The sequence below is a fragment of the Hemibagrus wyckioides genome, linkage group LG28, assembly GCF_019097595.1.
Source record: "Hemibagrus wyckioides isolate EC202008001 linkage group LG28, SWU_Hwy_1.0, whole genome shotgun sequence".
Taxonomy (NCBI): Eukaryota; Metazoa; Chordata; class Actinopteri; order Siluriformes; family Bagridae; genus Hemibagrus; species Hemibagrus wyckioides.
The window spans coordinates 16,530,783-16,549,152 of NC_080737.1; the positions used below are offsets into that span (position 1 = coordinate 16,530,783).

Genomic DNA, 18,370 nt, shown 5'->3' on the forward strand with positions numbered 1-18,370 from the left:
GAGTAGAGTTAGAAGGAGTGAAAACAGAAAATGAACCTTATCCTTATTTGGACTTCTGTGCTCAAAAACACGTGATCTAAAATTTTAAGGCTTACTAAGTTTTGTGCTCGACCTAGGCTATGGGTTAGAATATAATGAACTATTCAATAAATAGCTAGGATTTTTCAGCATGATTTTTGAGAAATGGTTGATTTTCACAGAAATTTTAACAGAATTTCTACTTTGTAATGAACTACAGTACAAAGAAATCTCATGGTGATATGATCTAGCTAACGGTTTTGATAGAATTTTTGTTGAGCAAGAAAAAAAAGATGCATTTCAATATTTCACTTAAGCATAGTTTATTTATCTTGTACAATTGCTACATGTCAATATGAAATAGAAGAAGCCTTTATTTGTCACATATACATTACAGCACAGTGAAATTCTTTCTTCGCATATCCCATCCTTGGAGGTTGGGGTCAGAGCACAGGGTCAGCCATGATACAGCGCCCCTGGAGCAGAGAGGGTTAAGGGCCTTGCTCAAGGGCCCAACAGTGGCAACTTGGCAGTGCTGGGGCTTGAACTCCTGATCTTCCAGTCAATGACCCAGAGCCCTAACCACTTGAGCCACCACTGCCCATGAACAAATTTGAACAAATCTGAAGATGAATAAATCCTAAGCCTAACCTTATTAAGTAATAGTAATAAGTAATCATTTTTTTTATCAATTATAAGCTAATATTTGGAAAAACAGAAAGACACAAGCACATATCTCTTGTCTTCTAGTCATTATTAAAGGGACACTGAGATGCTGAAAAATATTTTATATTATATTATAATATTAATCTTATCAGCCTAGAGTCAATTGTATTAAAGGCCAATTCTAAGTCTACATAGTGAACTAACTCATAAATGAGTGTGCAGAAAACTGCATCACAAAACTGCATACAGTTTTCAACCCAGTTGACAATCTCTCGGTCCTGTTAGTGTTCAACTGTTAACAACCTGGTGTCAACTTCTTTTCTTTCTTCTTTTTAAACACCTTTCCATCCGGTTGCTTTACCCACATCACCGTGACATTCTTATCCACACCATGCTCCTTCAACTTGTCCTTGATCTGGAGAACAGAAACTGATTTCTTATTAAATAATAAAGGATATTTGTGTAACTTAAATACTACAACAACAAAAAAAGAAAAGAAAAAGCATTTCTTGTGTTGGACATAATAATTTGTAGACCCACCTTCTCCAAGATGACTGCCTCAGAATCATTCGCATCCTGCTCAGACTGGACCTTCATTCTGATTATTTGCTTTTGTCCGGTGATTACTGAATGTATTACAAAGACACACACACACACACACACACACAATGAACTTACATTCTAAAAACAATTAAAAGTAAACTAGATATGGGACTGAATACTGTTTTACTGCACCTGAATAGCAGAAGAAGGACATTTTGTCTGAACAGAGTTTATCCTCTGCCTGATTATTGAGTAAACAACCACAGTCTTCATTATTCTTGTTATTATCAGGTTGTCCACTTTTCCACGGAATGCTAGACACGTTGGCCTGGTCTATCCACTTCCAGGAGTCTCTGAACAGGCCAAACCATAAATCCTCAGAGGGGATTCTGCTCTTTATAGATAACCTTTCTGCATTATCTCTCACACTGGCCAAATCTGTGTACTGTTGTCTGCAGTAACTTTGGGCATCACTCCACGACTTCTTTAATGAGACAAAAATATACTTCTCACTGCCGATTTTCTTGTCTGTCAGAATTGAAAAACAATGGGTGTCAAAGTTTTTTAAAGGCACAGAGCCACTTTAAAAGGATCCCTCAGTTATTTTGTAAAATTAACACCTAGTAAAACAATAATTATAGCACCATGGAATTTCTTAAATATATTGTTCCTCACCGTCAAAGCATAGAAATGTATATGTTTCTATGCATGGCCTATCAGACCAAATCCCGTCCTTCATTGAGACACATTGTTCCTCTCCATTATGGTTATCAGGCTGCTTAGAAGCCCAAGAGCTCAAAGTTCCTAGTGGCATATTGTCAAGCGACCAGCGCCAACTTCCAATGTCATTATACAGTCCGATCCAAGCACTGGAAGTAAATAGTTGGCTCATTGCAACACTTCGAAGTTGGAGCAAATCATCATTACTTTCGATGGTAGCTAGGTCGGTTTTGTTGGCTTGACAATAGGCCCGTGCTTCATTCCATGTTTTTGGCTCCTTAATCAGATAGAACTTACGAGGGACAGACAGTAGTGGATAGAAAATGCCTGTGGATGAGAATATGAAGATGTAGTATTAAGTGTGCTTTATATGCTTTGAATATATAAATATTAAAATGATTGATGCTAGAGGTGTCCCATGTCATACAGTTCCAGATGAGCAAAATAATTTGATCGTGTTTCACATTTACGTGGATTATTATTAAATTCTGTGTGTTGTTACCTGAAGGTGCAAAATGCATAACATTATCTATGGCAGGTGCCTTCAGGAATAGTAATTTGATGTGCAATTTAATACAAATGAAGGCAGGTATTAAATCTGCAGAAGCCAAAAAGGCATCAAGCCTCAATAAGGAAAGTTTAGCAAAATTTTGCATTTGCTTTTTTAAATATTTCTAAATATGATGACTTCATTTTAGCAAACTATTATTACTGACATTCACAGTGAGTTAGTATTTCCAATGTCTTTTCTACACTTTTATTTTGACATGAATTTTGTAATGAAATAGGTGGCCTAGGGTGTGTTCAGGTGCATACATTCGACTGAGCCTCGCCTTTTCTCTCGACGAGTCTTAAAGACAGCCAAGTTGGACGAAGAACAACATTATATTTTTGTACATATAATTATGGGTGATTTTTAAATAAGCATAATGTGGACATAAGCAATAAATAAATAAATAAATGTATAAATTATTCTACCTAAATAGGTTAAAGTCAGTATAATAGTAATCAGAGTGTTATAAACTGACATCCTATCACAAACACTTCAGATCTGAATAGTTTATTTGATGTTTCCAATGTAAAGGTTTTCCAATACATTTTCCAGGAGGGGAGACCAGGATGGATTGCAATACACATTTATCTGAGTATCTGTAATTCTAAAAGCTTTTGTGCTGTAGCCAATATTCATATTCATATAGTCATTTCAACCTCTGTTATAATATCAGAGTATTCATGAATTGAAAATAAATGCAATGAGTTCCACTGTTACACCCTACCCTAATACATGGGGCAAATGTAACCATAATAACATACAATTTGCCTTAGAAAAACTTAAATAAAGAAACGAAATGAAAGGACAGAATAACTGTTAGTCAATGTTTGACTTTTCATAAAGCCTGAGAACCAATCAGGACACATTTATTCCAATCAGGAGATATTTCCTTCCTGAGATCACAGGTTTGAGCTCATACTCCCCTCCAAACTTCTGACTGATATGCAAACTTTCTGACCGAAACATTTAGAATAATAAAATCACAGGGAAAACTGAATGGGCTTTGTCAGGAGATCTGGCTGATTTCCTATTTTTTTAAAGATATCTGCATGCACACCCTGTCTGTCTTCCTTTTTCACTGAGTATAATGATTATAGACATTATACACATTATACATTATAGACATTTACTCTATAGATATAGAGTAAACCCACACAGGCACGGGGAGAACATTCAAACTCCACACAGAAAGACCCCTGCCTGTTCGAACCCAGGTTTCCTTCTTGCTGTGAGGCAATAGTGCTAACCACTAAGCCACTGTGCTGCCCTGATGGGATTAAATTTTGGGGAAAAAAAGGTTCATCAAAGACTTTTATCTTTAAAGGTTCACTGGATAATTATGTCAAAGACAAACCATCCAACTGATGGTTACAAAGATAAATAATCTGAAAATAATAAACCCTTTATGATCCATTGTGCAGGATAAAGAGTAAAGCAGAACAGTAAATACAAGAGAAATAGTTCTGCACAGCATTACTTCAGCAGTGTAAGAGATAACTCACAAATTTTATGAAACCTTAAAATCAATGAATCAGTGAAACCTGTTACAGACATACACAACAGAAGGAGAACCAAATAGGGCTTACATGATCCACATTTTACTTCTTAACTAAAAAACAGCATGACCTTAGAATAAGTTTTTTATCTGAAAGTCCTGTAATTTTAGGATCCTGAGGATATTTCAGCTTTCAGTGACTGCAGTTCTGCAATTTCTATGAATTCTATGAATGAATCCGTCATTTCTGTGTTTTCACCTGACATATTTATGAACAATTTTTTAAAAACAGTATTTCAATACCAATTCATGCACCTCTGATCACAATACTGAATTTTAATCTATACAGGTAAAAGTAATTGAATTACAACCCAGCTATGTTGTATTCAATCCACTACCCAAATATTATATCAATTATATATTTGTTGATTAACTCTTATATTATTGTATTAACTCCTTCCTCAATATATGCCGTGGGTCAAGCTCTCGAGCACTATTGCAGAAGAAGAAGAAGTTGTCCGGCTTAAAATCTTTCTTTTCATCTGCAGCTATACAACCAGCTACTCTTGCAGACGTTAAAGGTAAGAGTAACTGTGCTTAGAATTGATCCAGCTGGAACTAAAAAATGGCACAGTATTCAGGTTCTTAGTAAATCAGGGCTTGATTGCTCAGGTGACTGGATGAAACCAAAGGATGTATCGTTTTTCTCTCTTACCTGTGAAAAGCAGGAGTATGAAGAGACTCTGCATCACTGAAGTCTTCTTGAAGAAGACTGCAAGTATACCGTATCACATATGATTATAGATTTAAAACAAACCAACAGATTTTCATTACATTTAATCCAAGATTCATTTATTGCACCAGTTATGGAGTTTATTTTAACTGAAGTGCAGATCATTTTTTACGTGCATATTCTCATTAAAACATTAATTGTTCTATACTTTTATATTATTTTTTCATGTGCATCTTTTTTTTTTAATCGTAACTTAATAACCCAAGGTTGCATGGAAAAATTGACCAGATTGTGGCTGAATTAAATTTTTCTCTCTGTATATTAATGAGCATTGTCCCTGTCAAATAAACAAATAGATAAATAATCAGATTGTAGTAACTTGATCTAAATGACAGAAATAATACACAAGGCGAAATATTCCTCCTAATTAAGTGGCATGAAATAGCCAAAACAACGGAGCAGAGATTTAAAACCTACCTTGACCCAGGCACTCAAATGAATGTCTTTACCTTGCAATCACTCAAAGCGCTTTTTCCAGTATGTGAAACTCTAAGCTAGTCACTTTGTCTAATGCAAGTCACAATGTCTAATGCAAAACACTCTGCCACTGTTTTTAAAGGACCAGTCCAAACGGTTGAAGTCACTGTGTAATTTATTCCAAGAAGTACTGACACCTCAGTGTCAAGATGCTCTGGAGCTTCCTCAGGACCCAACACTCAATATTGCACCATTATTCTTAGGGACATATATTTGTTTATATTTATGAGTGACGAGAGAAATGGCATAAAAGGTGGAATATTGAAAACCTTAGTGATCTTAAGACCTGGTGGACCAACATCTTACTGAGACACTCAATATAACATATTTGAATCTTTACCTGGCCAAATGTCTCCCCCTGTTGGTGATGTACAATAATACAGCTCTCGTGGTCCTTTTTTGGACATTCATGTTCATGCACAGAGTGACATACAGAAGGATGTAAAAGTGAGAGTGAACTAAATCAAACGTATTTTATGATTAAATGAAAGTAATCACTCCTCACTGCAATAATGATCTTATTGCCATACTGTACACTGCAATACACACTTCTACTATCCGTTGATTTGTTGTTGTGCACACACATCATTGTTCCTCCAAGTAGTTTAGTTTTTTTCCAATACTGTCAGATGTTAATTACATAACACCTCAATCGGGAAATCTGTATGATTCAAACTGAACTGGCACAGAGTCAAATTGCTTACAAAACGATTCTCACCAGCATTATTGTTAAATCCCTCTACCAAAATCATACTTTATAACAAATAACCAGAATCAAAGCTACTAAATTTCCACAAAGAAAGTGTAAGTACAGACAGTGTGTCTATATGTGTGTCTATTTTCAATATATGCCCATTATTTTGGGCAAGTTTCAGAGTGTCCTTTTGAGTGTTGTTTTAAGGCAGCTGGGCTGGACGTTTTGCTGAAAGCTGAGCCTCGCCGCTGACTGAACACACACCTACTGTACTGGATACAGGTAAAGTAAGGTAAGTCAAAACTAAGCCTGTACGTCGTTGTCGCTAATCTTCCATTTCTATGCAAAGAAATGTAACTAATTGCGTGAAAAAGAGAGATTGAAGGTTTTAGGCTGATCATGTCCAGTGGTGATGATATATGTACATTAGACAAAAATCACCCAGCTTAGCTTTCTTTGATAGTTTTCTAATGTGTGAAAACCCACAAATCTATTCTGCATAAGGTGCTCTTGATCAGAAGTATGCCCAACCCCATGAGCCAGTCTTGGAGCGACATAAGATCTGCCAAGGGATTCGAAGCCTTTGCGCAAGCATTTTTAGGTTTCTTCTGCATGTTGCGTTGTGGGCAACAGGGCATAATGATGTAGGAAAATAATTAAAGAGAGGCTGGCACAGGAGGGATGGACTACTGCTTGAAAAGTTCAACTCACAGGATCACCAAAGTATCACCACTCAGTATAAAAAAAATGAGATGAGAAGTCGCTTTGGATCTGGTTATGGGCCAAATGCCATAAATGTATGATGTTAACTTGACAGTAATCCCAGCTTATACTCAGAGATTTGAAGTGAGACCACACACAAACAAAATGGACACACATTCATGAGTCTTTTTTTGGTAAAGGTATCATCACAAACTGTACATTTATCATAAAAAACAACCAAAAAAAACATGTATAAAACTCTTGGGTCTATGTCTCAAATCACATCATATACACGATAACCTTTGTACTCTATGTACTGTTGTAGAACGGCAAGTTCTCAAACAAAACAAAAACGTTTTGTATTAATGTGTTCCCTCACGTTGTACCTCGTGTACACTAGATCTGTTTGAATTAACCCGGTGTTCTGGAACTAAAAACGTGTGAAGTACGCAGTTTGAGACATAGGTGCGAATGCGACTGGAGTCTCTATTTGAGCGTCTTGCTGATGTTGGTGTAACCGGCGCCTACGCAGGTCATCAGTACTTTCTCTCCTCCTTTCCTCTCGTCTTCGTCTCCTTTCTGCTGCTCGATCTTGAACATGATCTGAAAGAAGTCCCGGATGTGCCGAAGGAACTCGATCCTGCAAGACACCAGAGTAGCTACGTTTACAGACATGGACTAATGACTGACTAACAGAATCTGTAAATGGTTCAATCTTCATTTACACTTATCTCAGACTGGCCGTGTCTCTGTCTTTAGTACAGATCTCACTAAATAGGACTTTGGTCTTCTTGGAAAGTTTAAATAATGTTAATACATGATGTTTAACAAGAAGTGGAGAACATCAGCTTAATCTGAACAATTCACTGATGAAGCCAACTAGGTGAAAAGATTTGAGGGCTTGACTGAAGATCTTGACTTGTTATCTTGGCACTGTTAAGGCTTAGTCTTGACTCTATCTTGACTAGTCCTGATTTTGAATTCATCGATGGCGGCTTTGAGTACAGCACTACGAGGTAGATGGTACATGAACTGACTCCGTAAAGTGGGCTCGTTCAGCGAGGGTAAAAAATAAACTTATATAAATAAACCTATACTTCAGCCTAAATATGAAATGCAAAGCAACTCTACTGAATTCCTGGTACACTAAACCTAGCTCTCATTGTATGTACAATATTATATATAAAATGTGCTAATAAATTGAGATTTGAGTTCAGTTTAAGATAACCAAATCGAGCTAAATGAATTCATTTCACGTGCTGAAAATACTAAAGCAGAGTTAATCAATATAACTATGAGAACTGATCATTCTCACGGTGAGGTTATTGCTCTTTACAGCTCAAACAAAAAGCATAATGCATCGCTTGTTTTTCATCTGCATGTTCCACACCACAGGCCTGCAGGCTCTCGTCTATACGGTCGTCAATTAGGGATGGATCGTTTGGCCGGGCCGAGTTCTCTGCGTCAGGAATGGCCATGACCCGAGACTCTGTGTGCAGAGCAGAGGGCGGCACGGGGGAAAAAAACTCAAAACATTTGACAGAGGGAATAGAGGGAGCAGGCGCCACCCAACACAGAATACCAGAAACACTGCTAACATTGCAGACGAGACTCGCCTAGTCAGTTAGCTACAACACAATGTTAACGGCTTTGGATGCGTTTCATGCGATCTACGCAAATACAGCTGGAACAGCTTGAAGGTATCCATGAGGATCTCACTCGCCGACACAGGAAGCATTGTGTTGGCACCGCCAATCTTCAGTTATCATAGTACTGTACTTGATTAGGACACAGCACCGGTACCATGATAACTGAAAATGGACAGTTCACAGTCCGCAGGAGGCCGGAGTCGATCCGACGTCCATGGAAACTCCTGACTGGACTGACACTAAAGCTAAACAATAATCAAATCAAAAATCTACTGTGCAAGATTAAGGTTTGTGAAAAGATATCTGTGAAAAGATATGGATGGATACGGACACAAAGTTTGGTGGGAAACTGAAGTCTTAGTAAGAGGATATTTAACGCACTGAGTGAGCCATTCATGTCAATTTATAGGGGAAGAAACAAGGAGAGAAAGAAAGACTCACGTGTATGGAGAAAGGGGACCTAGAAGAACTTTAGATACATCTTGCTGACCGAGCGTCATGTACAAGAGAGCTAAGCTTTGGTTGGTCGAATCCACACAGCCACCCTGGAAATAATGACAAGAAGTCACTAAGACGACATGCATCATAAGATTTCAACCAAAAAACAAGATACACATTATATTTTGGCAGTAAAAATAATTAAATAAATAGTAAAGCTTTAAAATCTAGCCAAAGCTAGAAAATGACTTCGTTTTCTGTGTACAAATCGAACACAAAGAAGCACTTCTGTCAGGAGTGAATTTTTTCGAAGATTTTTTACTAGGTATCTTACCACAAAGCGACAAATACATTAGGCTCCAGTGCAAAATATAAATTCTACTAACTCACCTGTACTAATCCATTTTCAACTGCACTCACAAATGCAAAACACGTCCATGGCTTTACGGCAATTTGTATACATATTACAGCGAAGTACACAACCTGTGGCCTCGCTTGTTAGCAAGCGAAACCGTCTAGGTATTTTAAAGAGCAGTATGAGAGTCATGATACTCCCTACTAGTGGAATAATGTTGGACTCCTTAGCAACAGCATTTTCCCCATTACCACAAACATTCGGTTTAGTGTTGGGTCACGGCGACTCATCCAGCTGTGACTGCTCACGTGTCCCGCTTCGGGTTTCTGCATGGACATCTGCACATGACTGACTCAATCACATAATTCTATCAAGGAACTGAGGCTGCGTTGTTGACATGAGCTTATTCCTCACTAACAGAATTCTGAAAAGTGACTGCCTCAGGGAAAAAAAAAAACCTTATGGAGGGGAAAATAAAATCCTGAAATTGTTCAACACTGAAAAACAAACCAAAGCGCACATTTATTTATTCCTTATAACTATATACCTTAGTAGGTAACTATACATTAAAAACCCAAGACTTTAAGAGATCAGATAAACATAATAATAATCTGCATCATTTTACCGGAAATATACCGAAGTAGATGGTTTGTCTATCCGAGTTTTTAACTGCTCTGTATTTACATCAGTCATGAGTGTTATGTTCATTAAGCAGTTTAATCAGTGGGCATCAGATGCATTTTATCATCCACTAACGCCGCTCAGCCACTGCAGAGCATCAAATTCAAGAACTAACTTCCCATCCTTTTACAAGGTGCCATTACTTTTGTTCTACCTGAATGGCTATTTACTTGCTTTCATTTATGGATTAGGTCTGGATCGACTGTGAAAATCCACATTAAAATTTCCTGCTGAATTCGTGACTACGGCGATAAACGATAGATTTAAACTCGAAACCTTTATACAAAATTCTAATAATTTATCGCCAATTATGCGCTTTAAATCCGAACAATCAGGGCTGAAATGAACCGTTTATTCACCCAAACTCAGAAGCTTTTGAATGTGTGTAAACGCTCCCGAGATCAAATTACAAAACACAATCTAGCTTGATAAATTTAATGAAACTTACCCCAGCAAACAAAGATTACTTCAACTCTACTAAATACTTACAGTAATCAAAGACTGGAAATCTACACACCCCTCCAGTGCTCCTCCTTATTATCTGCTTCTCACTTCTTCAGCCAACACTGGCGGAACTGACAACTCCTCAAATGTACTACATTATCCGAGACCTGAGGCTCGATATCCGATAACACCACAGCGTTATGCTGATGAGGCACACCAGAGCATAGCACGTCCAAACAAGCTGGTGGAAAAGTCCCAAAAGATCCTGAGTTACAAGATCCCTCCTCCCTACAGCTGCACATAAAATACGTTGAGTATAATATGATGTTCTGTAAGTACATACTTAACCTCCGTTACAAAAACCCTAGCCATGATTCCGAGAATTCAATAGATTCCTCGGCTTAAATTCAATTAGCCGCCTTTTACAACAAGCTCCGTTGTGGAGACTGCATCACGGCATGGGACGGTCTAAAAGATAATAATAATAATAATAATAATAATAATAATAAAAATTCTCTGACAGTAACAGGCCAGAACCAGACAGCAGAAAACAACCTGAATGGTAAGAATGGAAAGACAAACAGGATGCAGATAAGTGCAGTTAAAACACACAAAATGGATCTGGAGGGGGGAAAAAAAAGGGCAACACTGCCAGTACGTTCACAAACACACGGAGAGGACAAACATCAACCTGCGTCATTTAGAAAGTGGCGAAATAACTCGGCACCCTCTCAAAAACAGAAAAAATAAATGCTGGAGTGAGTGAATGAGCGGCAAAAAGGTACGGGGTGCCAATATTTACAAACACAACAAAGTCTCTAAAAACTGCTTTGAGAGTATAAGCGGAGTCATAGAAGCAAAGAGTGAGTTTATAAACCATTGGGAAAGGAGGAGGATATATTTAACGACGGTGCTGATGAATCCTGAAATCTGATTGGTCGGAATTTTCTATAACAGTACCGCAAACTATCCACATAACCCAAGATTAATAATTAGAAGATAAAACTTAACCTTTAATAAGATGAAACAAACCTATCGTTGATCATTTTCCTATCACAGCACACCCACAAGCCTTAATAATAATAATAATAATAATAATAATAATAATAATAATAATAATAATAATAATAATAATAATAGAGAAGGCCAGAATAGAGAGTAATAGGGAAAAATATGGAGAATTTGGAAATTCATTTACTATCATCTGATGGAGCTTTTGTGTTGAATTTGGACCTAGATTTCTCTAGAGCATACAGTCAAGAGAATAACCCTTAGCAAGACTCTGTTTCCCTCACAATCAGAGAAAAAACATACACTATATTGCCAAAAGTATTCGCTCACCTGCCTTGACTCGCATATGAACTTAAGTGACATCCCATTCCTAATCCATAGGGTTCAATATGACGTCGGTCCACCCTTTGCAGCTATAACAGCTTCAACTCTTCTGGGAAGGCTGTCCACAAGGTTTAGGAGTGTGTTTATGGGAATTTTTGACCATTCTTCCAGAAGCACATTTGTGAGGTCACACACTGATGTTGGACGAGAAGGCCTGGCTCTCAGTCTCCGCTCTAATTCATCCCAAAGGTGTTCTATCGGGTTGAGGTCAGGACTCTGTGCAGGCCAGTCAAGTTCCTCCACACCAGACTCTGTCATCCATGTCTTTATGGACCTTGCTTTGTGCACTGGTGCACAGTCATGTTGGAAGAGGAAGGGGCCAGCTCCAAACTGTTCCCACAAAGTTGGGAGCATGGAATTGTCCAAAATGTCTTGGTATGCTGAAGCATTCAGAGTTCCTTTCACTGGAACTAAGGGGCCAAGGCCAGCTCCTGAAAAACAACCCCACACCATAATCCCCCCTCCACCAAACTTTACACTTGGCACAATGCAGTCAGACAAGTACCGTTCTCCTGGCAACCGGCGAACCCAGACTCGTCCATCAGATTGCCAGATGGAGAAGCGCGATTCGTCACTCCAGAGAACGCGTCTCCACTGCTCTAGAGTCCAGTGGCGGCGTGCTTTACACCACTGCATCCAACGCTTTGCATTGCACTTGGTGATGTATGGCTTGGATGCAGCTGCTCGGCCATGGAAACCCATTCCATGAAGCTCTCTGCGCACTGTTCTTGAGCTAATCTGAAGGCCACATGAAGTTTGGAGGTCTGTAGTGACTGACTCTGCAGAAAGTTGGCGACCTCTTCGCACTATGTGCCTCAGCATCCGCTGACCCCGCTCCGTCAGTTTACGTGGCCTACCACTTCGTGGCTGAGTTGCTGTCGTTCCCAAACACTTCCACTTTCTTATAATACAGCTGACAGTTGACTGTGGAATATTTAGGAGCGAGGAAATTTCACGACTGGATTTGTTGCACAGGTGGCATCCTATCACAGTTCCACGCTGGAATTCACTGAGCTCCTGAGAGCAACCCATTCTTTCACAAATGTTTGTAAAAACAGTCTGCATGCCTAGGTGCTTGATTTTATACACCTGTGGCCATGGAAGTGATTGGAACACCTGATTCTGATTATTTGGATGGGTGAGCGAATACTTTTGGCAATATAGTGTATAACTTTCTAAACACAAGACGTATGATATGTATAAAGGTTTAAAAAGTCATATTATTAAGACGCTATACAGTGTAGTCTTGATAAGTGACAACTTTCCAGAAGCAAACTGAACACAGAGAACATTGTTTTTCCAAATGAAATACACGGTTAGAATAAAAGGCTTCCTGGATTATTCTTTACATGGCTTCATAAAAGTGAAAATCTCTGTTATAAAAACCTACATTGAATCGTTACGGGTTCTGCCAGCACAACAAACCACAGAAATGGTTTTAAATGTGCTTGGGGGAGGAAAAAACCCTTATGAGGCGTTTAGAAAGGAGGCCATTAGGAAGATATCAGGAAATCCCGCCGTTTATAACCATCATTCTCGTCGTAACACGGATGGAGTGAATAATCCGATGCGCTAGAGTCTGAGATACGCCAGTCATTTTAATCCCTCTGGATTAGACCTTTAATTAAATGCAAAAGTACATCTCTATCCTCGTAGTAGCCGAGGTTCTTCCTGTTTGCCGTAGTATTACATTTACAGTTAAACTCCATTAAAAGGCCATGCATTTCCGTTAAAAAAAAAACACTGCATAAATTATTCAAAAAAGGAGATAGAACCAATTGTGGTCGATTGCTGCGAATTCCGAATAAATTCTCACAAAATAATGGAGAACTCGACAAAATACACAAATAAAAAAAAAAACATCTTGTGTAATCCAATTCTTACAGAAATGCCCCCATTCGCACGCTCAGATCACGACTAGAAAGAAAAATGACAAAATAACTTACATAAAGTCGTCTGATTTATATTAGCTGTTCCATTAAAAAGCCAAGCACATGTTTTTATGCGTGTGTGTGTGTGTGTGTGTCCAAAAGCTGTTTACTACAAGGACTGACCGTAGGGCACTGATTAACCACAAAGCAAACACACACACTCGCTCGCTCACACACACGACCGGTGGTCCTGTAGTGTGTCCGAGATCCCATCGTATCAAATATTAACCATCTCTGCCAGCAGCCGGCTCGCCCCATAACCTCGTGTCTTCGAGTTCAACCAATGAGAATCTGTTTGAATTGAACAAAAATCTGCTTTGGAAAAAAAAGCAAAAAGACATCACCAGATTTATGGCTCTAACCCGACTCACATGGTCCTGAGAGTGTGTGTGTGTGTGTGTGTGTGAGAGAGAGAGACAGAGGAACACTTCCTGTGTTTGTGTGGACTAATATGAAAAAGCAGAAGCTCATGAACGTGTGTTTCTTGCTCTATGGCAGATTCACCATATATACAGATTATTTGGGGGGGGATTTATGATTATTCTCCCATAAGATCACCACCAGTCATATTCGATGCATCATATTCTGTTCCTTATTAAATCAGCCACCATGGTTTTGCCAAAGCAGAAAAATCCATGACATACAGTGACCTTACCAAATTTAAGGCTAAAGACAGCATATACGATGTGATACCCGTCCCTTAGAGTCAGCGTCAGAACCCACCCTGTAGACCTCCTCCAGCAGAAGTCTGGCGCAGTTCTTCCCCAGTTCTTCAGGAAGCACCGGATCTCCCTGTCCCTGCGGGGTCGATGCCATCTCTGTGCTCAGGAACGTCCCGTTTATGGTCTCTGCTACCAAAGTCAAGCCAAACCCCGGAGACCTGGACGTTAAATAATAAAGAGAGAAGCGTTTCAACATGGCGTACGGCCAATACAAAGAGATCCGATCAGGCAATCGGTGAACAAATACATTTTCGAGCTTGTAGTAACTAAAAACAAAAGATTAAAAATTGTGTCTGTCAAGTGCTTAAAGGCTAAATATTTACCTAATTAATAAAAACAAAAACAAACTATCAAGAAAAACATAAAAGTGATATTCCATGTATGTACATGAATATGGCTGATTTTTAATAGCGTATTTTGTGCATTATGTTTTTTTGTTTATTTTTATTTTAGTCTTTTTACTAAGCACATGCAGTCAAGAAGGATCTCATTTCATCCGAGTATTGATCTTACACAAATATACACTCTTGCTTACTAATGAGTTAAAGCAGATTTTTACGTAAATCCTGTGTGCTGTACGCAAATAGAAATATCGGGTCTCGTATTCCATTTTACTTACTAACAAAACCCGTAATGTGATTATCTTGTATCGGTTATTTTAATGTATTTATTTAATAATTTAAACCAGTAACACATAGCAGCTCTGGAATATTTCAGTCACCGAATCATCATCATCATCATCATCGCCATCTAGTGGCAGGAGAGAGAAAAAACAAGCGCTTATTGCTTACTTCCCCGAACTGGCTCCTTTCATGTGGTCTGTGTAAATGTAAATGTCTGGAATAAATTTGTTTAAGATGCTCCGAGCCGAGTCTACGATCCTGTTGGCCATCTGAGGAGACACACGCACCGAGTATCTGGCATATGAGGGTCAAGGATTTAGATAAAAAGAAAAGGTTATGGACAAAACAGTTATTTAAATAAAAAAAAAAAAAAATAGCAGAGGCAAATACGGATCTAAAAATGCAAATAATTTCAATTCAAATGAAGCCACAGCTTTACAAACTCTATTTTATCATTCAGCCCTAAAGCAAAGCCCAGTCATGATTTGCAACAACAGAACCGCAAGCCAGTATTCGGTTCATATTGTGCAACACTTGAGTCTGACCCAGCTGTGCACATCTGCTTGTGAAGGATACGCTGTTCCTCTGATCCTCTTGATTTTGCCCGGATCTGTGAGCTGCACAGGTTTGATGGTTCGTCGTACAGGACAAGAAAAATGCACTTCACCTCCTCCTCCGGGTGCCATACCTCTCCTGACCACCTGAGAGAGAGAGAAAAACAAACAAAACAAAACAAGAGAATACAATCAAAAAAATAAAACATACAACAAAACAAATTTAGTACAGACGGGGTAGACATAAGGTTATGCATCTGTCTAATCAGAGAGCACATTTTTTTTCTAATAAATGAATAATAATTCATTTAATAACCATCAGAAAAAACTCCGGTTTTGGTCCAGTGCTTGCTGAATAGCTGTGTGTGTTTTTCTTGATCTTGTAATCTCACACACTATAGGTTAAAAATAAGTCTTGCCCTAAAGAATGATTATAAACTAGTCTAAACTTCTGGCTTAAGTTCTCCATTTAAGAGAAACCTCTCTTAGATAAAAGTAGAGGGAAAATGTGACATAACGCGACATTTAGTGAGGGTCAAAGTAATCTACTTAAAATACTCGACACAAACAGTCAGAAATGCAAAACATTATAGACTCTCACTACCTTTATTTCCAGACCTTCACCATCGATACCAAACGTCTTCATCAGAGGAACAGCAGTAGCTTTCAGCAAGTCCACCTACAAAACAAACAAAACCCCCAGACTTGTTAAACAGAACAGAAACGTAATCGTCTATTTAAAAGTAATGGTGGGCATGGTTACTCACCGAAGGGTCCGTCGGGTCGTTCGTCACCCCCTTCAAGACGGCTTTGAGTGGATTCTTCATGAACGGTGCCAGCATGATGAGCGCCTCAAGGTAGTAACCTATGGAGCGTTGAATGTTACACTCGTGCTCCACTGAGCCGCCGTACAGCAGACCAGGCTGGTAGAACAACACTGTTCCTGTGTGGAGGACACGAGCATAGATCTTGCATCTTCATTTTCATTAAGCAGGAATTAAGCATGATTGTCCATCAGCCAATCATGTAACAGCAGCAACACAGGGCACAGCTCAAGAGCTTTACATCAACTCCAAAATGAGGAACTTCTGAGCTTTGACTTTGACCGATGCATGGTCGTTAGTACTAGATGAACAGCTTTGAGCTGACTGGAAGACTTTGTTAACTCAACTAACCACTCCACAACCGTGGTGAGAAGAAAAGCATCAAACCTAAAGGGCTACATCAGCAAAAGACCATATCAGGTTCTATTTTTCTCAGCCACACGCAAAAACACACAAGAATCAAGCGTGTATGCGAGAAGCTCTGGTGATGTTCAGACTTACCCGTTTGGTTGATTTCGATTCTGGTTCCATTGGTCACTTTGTCCAGAAGCCTGATGAAGCTTGCTTCAAAATCTGAGAAGAGAGGAAACGTTATTAAAACAATGAAACATAATATACTGCACCTTTAAATATCACTCTAAAGCATCCTGTAGATACGTCAATGTGCACTTCGCATGATGAATCCTTCTCTACTCCATTATAATCGATACAATGATTAATCCAAAAAGTAGGAACTATTTGAAAGCTGGCGTCAATCCTGATTATGGTCCCGTGCACCGTTTTTCACACCACAACCACTTTAAACAAAAGTTGTGTGATGACACTCAGTCTCCAGACCGGTTTTGCTCCCCCGAAAAAATTAATAAATAATTGCAAGAAAGTGGGAGAAGCTCCAAAAGCACAAATGACAGTTATAATGGAGGACATGGGACACACAGCTTGTTCAAGAATATAAGTAAATCACAATGATTGAAGAAAATATTCTGAACCGAGGTGGCATTCTGAATTATATTTTCTGCACTGGTTTTTGTTTACTCTCACCTTAATTTTTTATTATTTTCTCTCGACTGCGTCACAGCAATGACGTCAAAGATATTTATATTAAATAAATAAATAAGTAAATAAATAAATAAATAAGAAAAAGCTTGAACCAATATGTCAATAACTGTAGACGAAAATAGTTGTACAAAAAAGCAAAATAAAACGTTTGAATGTTGTTGGCATGCAAACAAAATAAACAAATAAACAACTCTGCTGTCTGGTCAGTTTTTTTTGCATATTTTTTTTATGTTTCTGCGTAATTGGGCTTTTCTTGCATTTCATATGAAAGCTTTAAACACGTTTTTGGGGGGAATTTGGGAAGTTTTCTTTAAAAAACTGAGACTTTCACGACATCAATAAGATAAAAGCTATACTTTATAGTGAAGAATAATCAATAACGTGATGAAAACGAAGTCATAATCGCGGTGTAATTCTGAGATCTGTCACATTATCGGAGGTCAGTGACACAAGCGCACTCCACTCCTGATGTTTACGCAATGCTAACGGCTAAGCTAGCAGAAACGCTGCACATTTTCTACGACGTCACAGCACAAACAGCGCTCGGCTCGTGCGTTAAACTCACCTCGAAGCCCGGGGTTGTCGTCTCTGGATCGGATGTTTCGTATTTTCACCCTTTTCCCACTCAGCGTGGACAACACGAGCCTCTGCCTGAGGAAATTACAGCCTTCGTAGGTGAGACTGGCCATGTTGCTGTCGCTTCACGGGCACCAAACCCACGTGTGTCTCACGAGAGCTGCTTTTTTTTTCTCCACCCGCATTCCAAACAAACCACGCCCCCGTGCGCTTGGATTGGCTGATAATTAACACCCACTAACGGTCTTGGCGGAGACCGTTCACGTCGCCATAGCAACTGTAAAATGTATTTTTTTTATTTGTTTGTTTGTTTGTTTATTTGTTTCAAATATGCTATTGTTTATTTATTTATTTATTCATTAATGTTTTTGTTTTATTTCCATTATTTTTTTTAAATTCCCCGAACTTTTATGTCATATATAAATTATTTTGATTTATATGGCTATGGATATAAAAAG

The 18,370-nt window shown here is 38.6% G+C and overlaps 2 protein-coding genes across 3 annotated transcripts; both read right to left on the reverse strand.

The window, feature by feature from the left end:
• Positions 1 to 367: 367 nt before the first annotated feature.
• Positions 368 to 6,680, reverse strand: LOC131348369 (macrophage mannose receptor 1-like). The gene is made up of 6 exons (XM_058383224.1): positions 5,206 to 6,680; positions 4,711 to 4,767; positions 1,903 to 2,274; positions 1,420 to 1,755; positions 1,225 to 1,310; positions 368 to 1,099 (listed from the first exon to the last, which is right to left on the reverse strand). Exons 2-6 carry the CDS (start codon positions 4,742 to 4,744, stop codon positions 980 to 982), a joined length of 948 nt encoding a protein of 315 aa, XP_058239207.1. The 5' UTR covers positions 4,745 to 4,767; positions 5,206 to 6,680; the 3' UTR covers positions 368 to 979.
• A 147-nt stretch (positions 6,681 to 6,827) lies between these two features.
• On the reverse strand, positions 6,828 to 18,073 carry rcl1 (RNA terminal phosphate cyclase-like 1). 2 transcript variants are annotated; one of them, XM_058383222.1, is made up of 9 exons: positions 17,902 to 18,073; positions 16,779 to 16,850; positions 16,221 to 16,396; positions 16,058 to 16,132; positions 15,476 to 15,600; positions 15,068 to 15,193; positions 14,278 to 14,434; positions 8,752 to 8,855; positions 6,828 to 7,301 (listed from the first exon to the last, which is right to left on the reverse strand). In XM_058383222.1, exons 1-9 carry the CDS (start codon positions 18,023 to 18,025, stop codon positions 7,148 to 7,150), a joined length of 1,113 nt encoding a protein of 370 aa, XP_058239205.1. In that variant the 5' UTR covers positions 18,026 to 18,073; the 3' UTR covers positions 6,828 to 7,147. The 2 variants fall into 2 exon arrangements, 1 of the variants encoding a protein (XP_058239205.1); XR_009203933.1 differs by lacking the exons at positions 14,278 to 14,434; positions 15,068 to 15,193; positions 15,476 to 15,600; ... (2 more) ...; positions 16,779 to 16,850; positions 17,902 to 18,073 and adding an exon at positions 10,274 to 13,563 and having other exon boundaries at positions 7,265 to 7,301.
• Positions 18,074 to 18,370: the final 297 nt, after the last annotated feature.

Coding starts and splice junctions, on each gene's coding strand:
- LOC131348369 (XM_058383224.1), bottom strand. CDS start 4,744: ATGCAGAGTCTCTTCATACTCCTGCTTTTCACAG. Junction 2,275..4,710: donor CATACTCCTGCTTTTCACAG/GTAAGAGAGAAA, acceptor TCTCATCCACAG/GCATTTTCTATCCACTACTG. Junction 1,100..1,224: donor AGGCAGTCATCTTGGAGAAG/GTGGGTCTACAA, acceptor TCTGTTCTCCAG/ATCAAGGACAAGTTGAAGGA.
- rcl1 (XM_058383222.1), bottom strand. CDS start 18,025: ATGGCCAGTCTCACCTACGAAGGCTGTAATTTCCTCAGGCAGAGGCTC. Junction 16,851..17,901: donor CGACAACCCCGGGCTTCGAG/GTGAGTTTAACG, acceptor CTCTCTTCTCAG/ATTTTGAAGCAAGCTTCATC. Junction 14,435..15,067: donor AAAGGAGCCAGTTCGGGGAA/GTAAGCAATAAG, acceptor TTTAACGTCCAG/GTCTCCGGGGTTTGGCTTGA.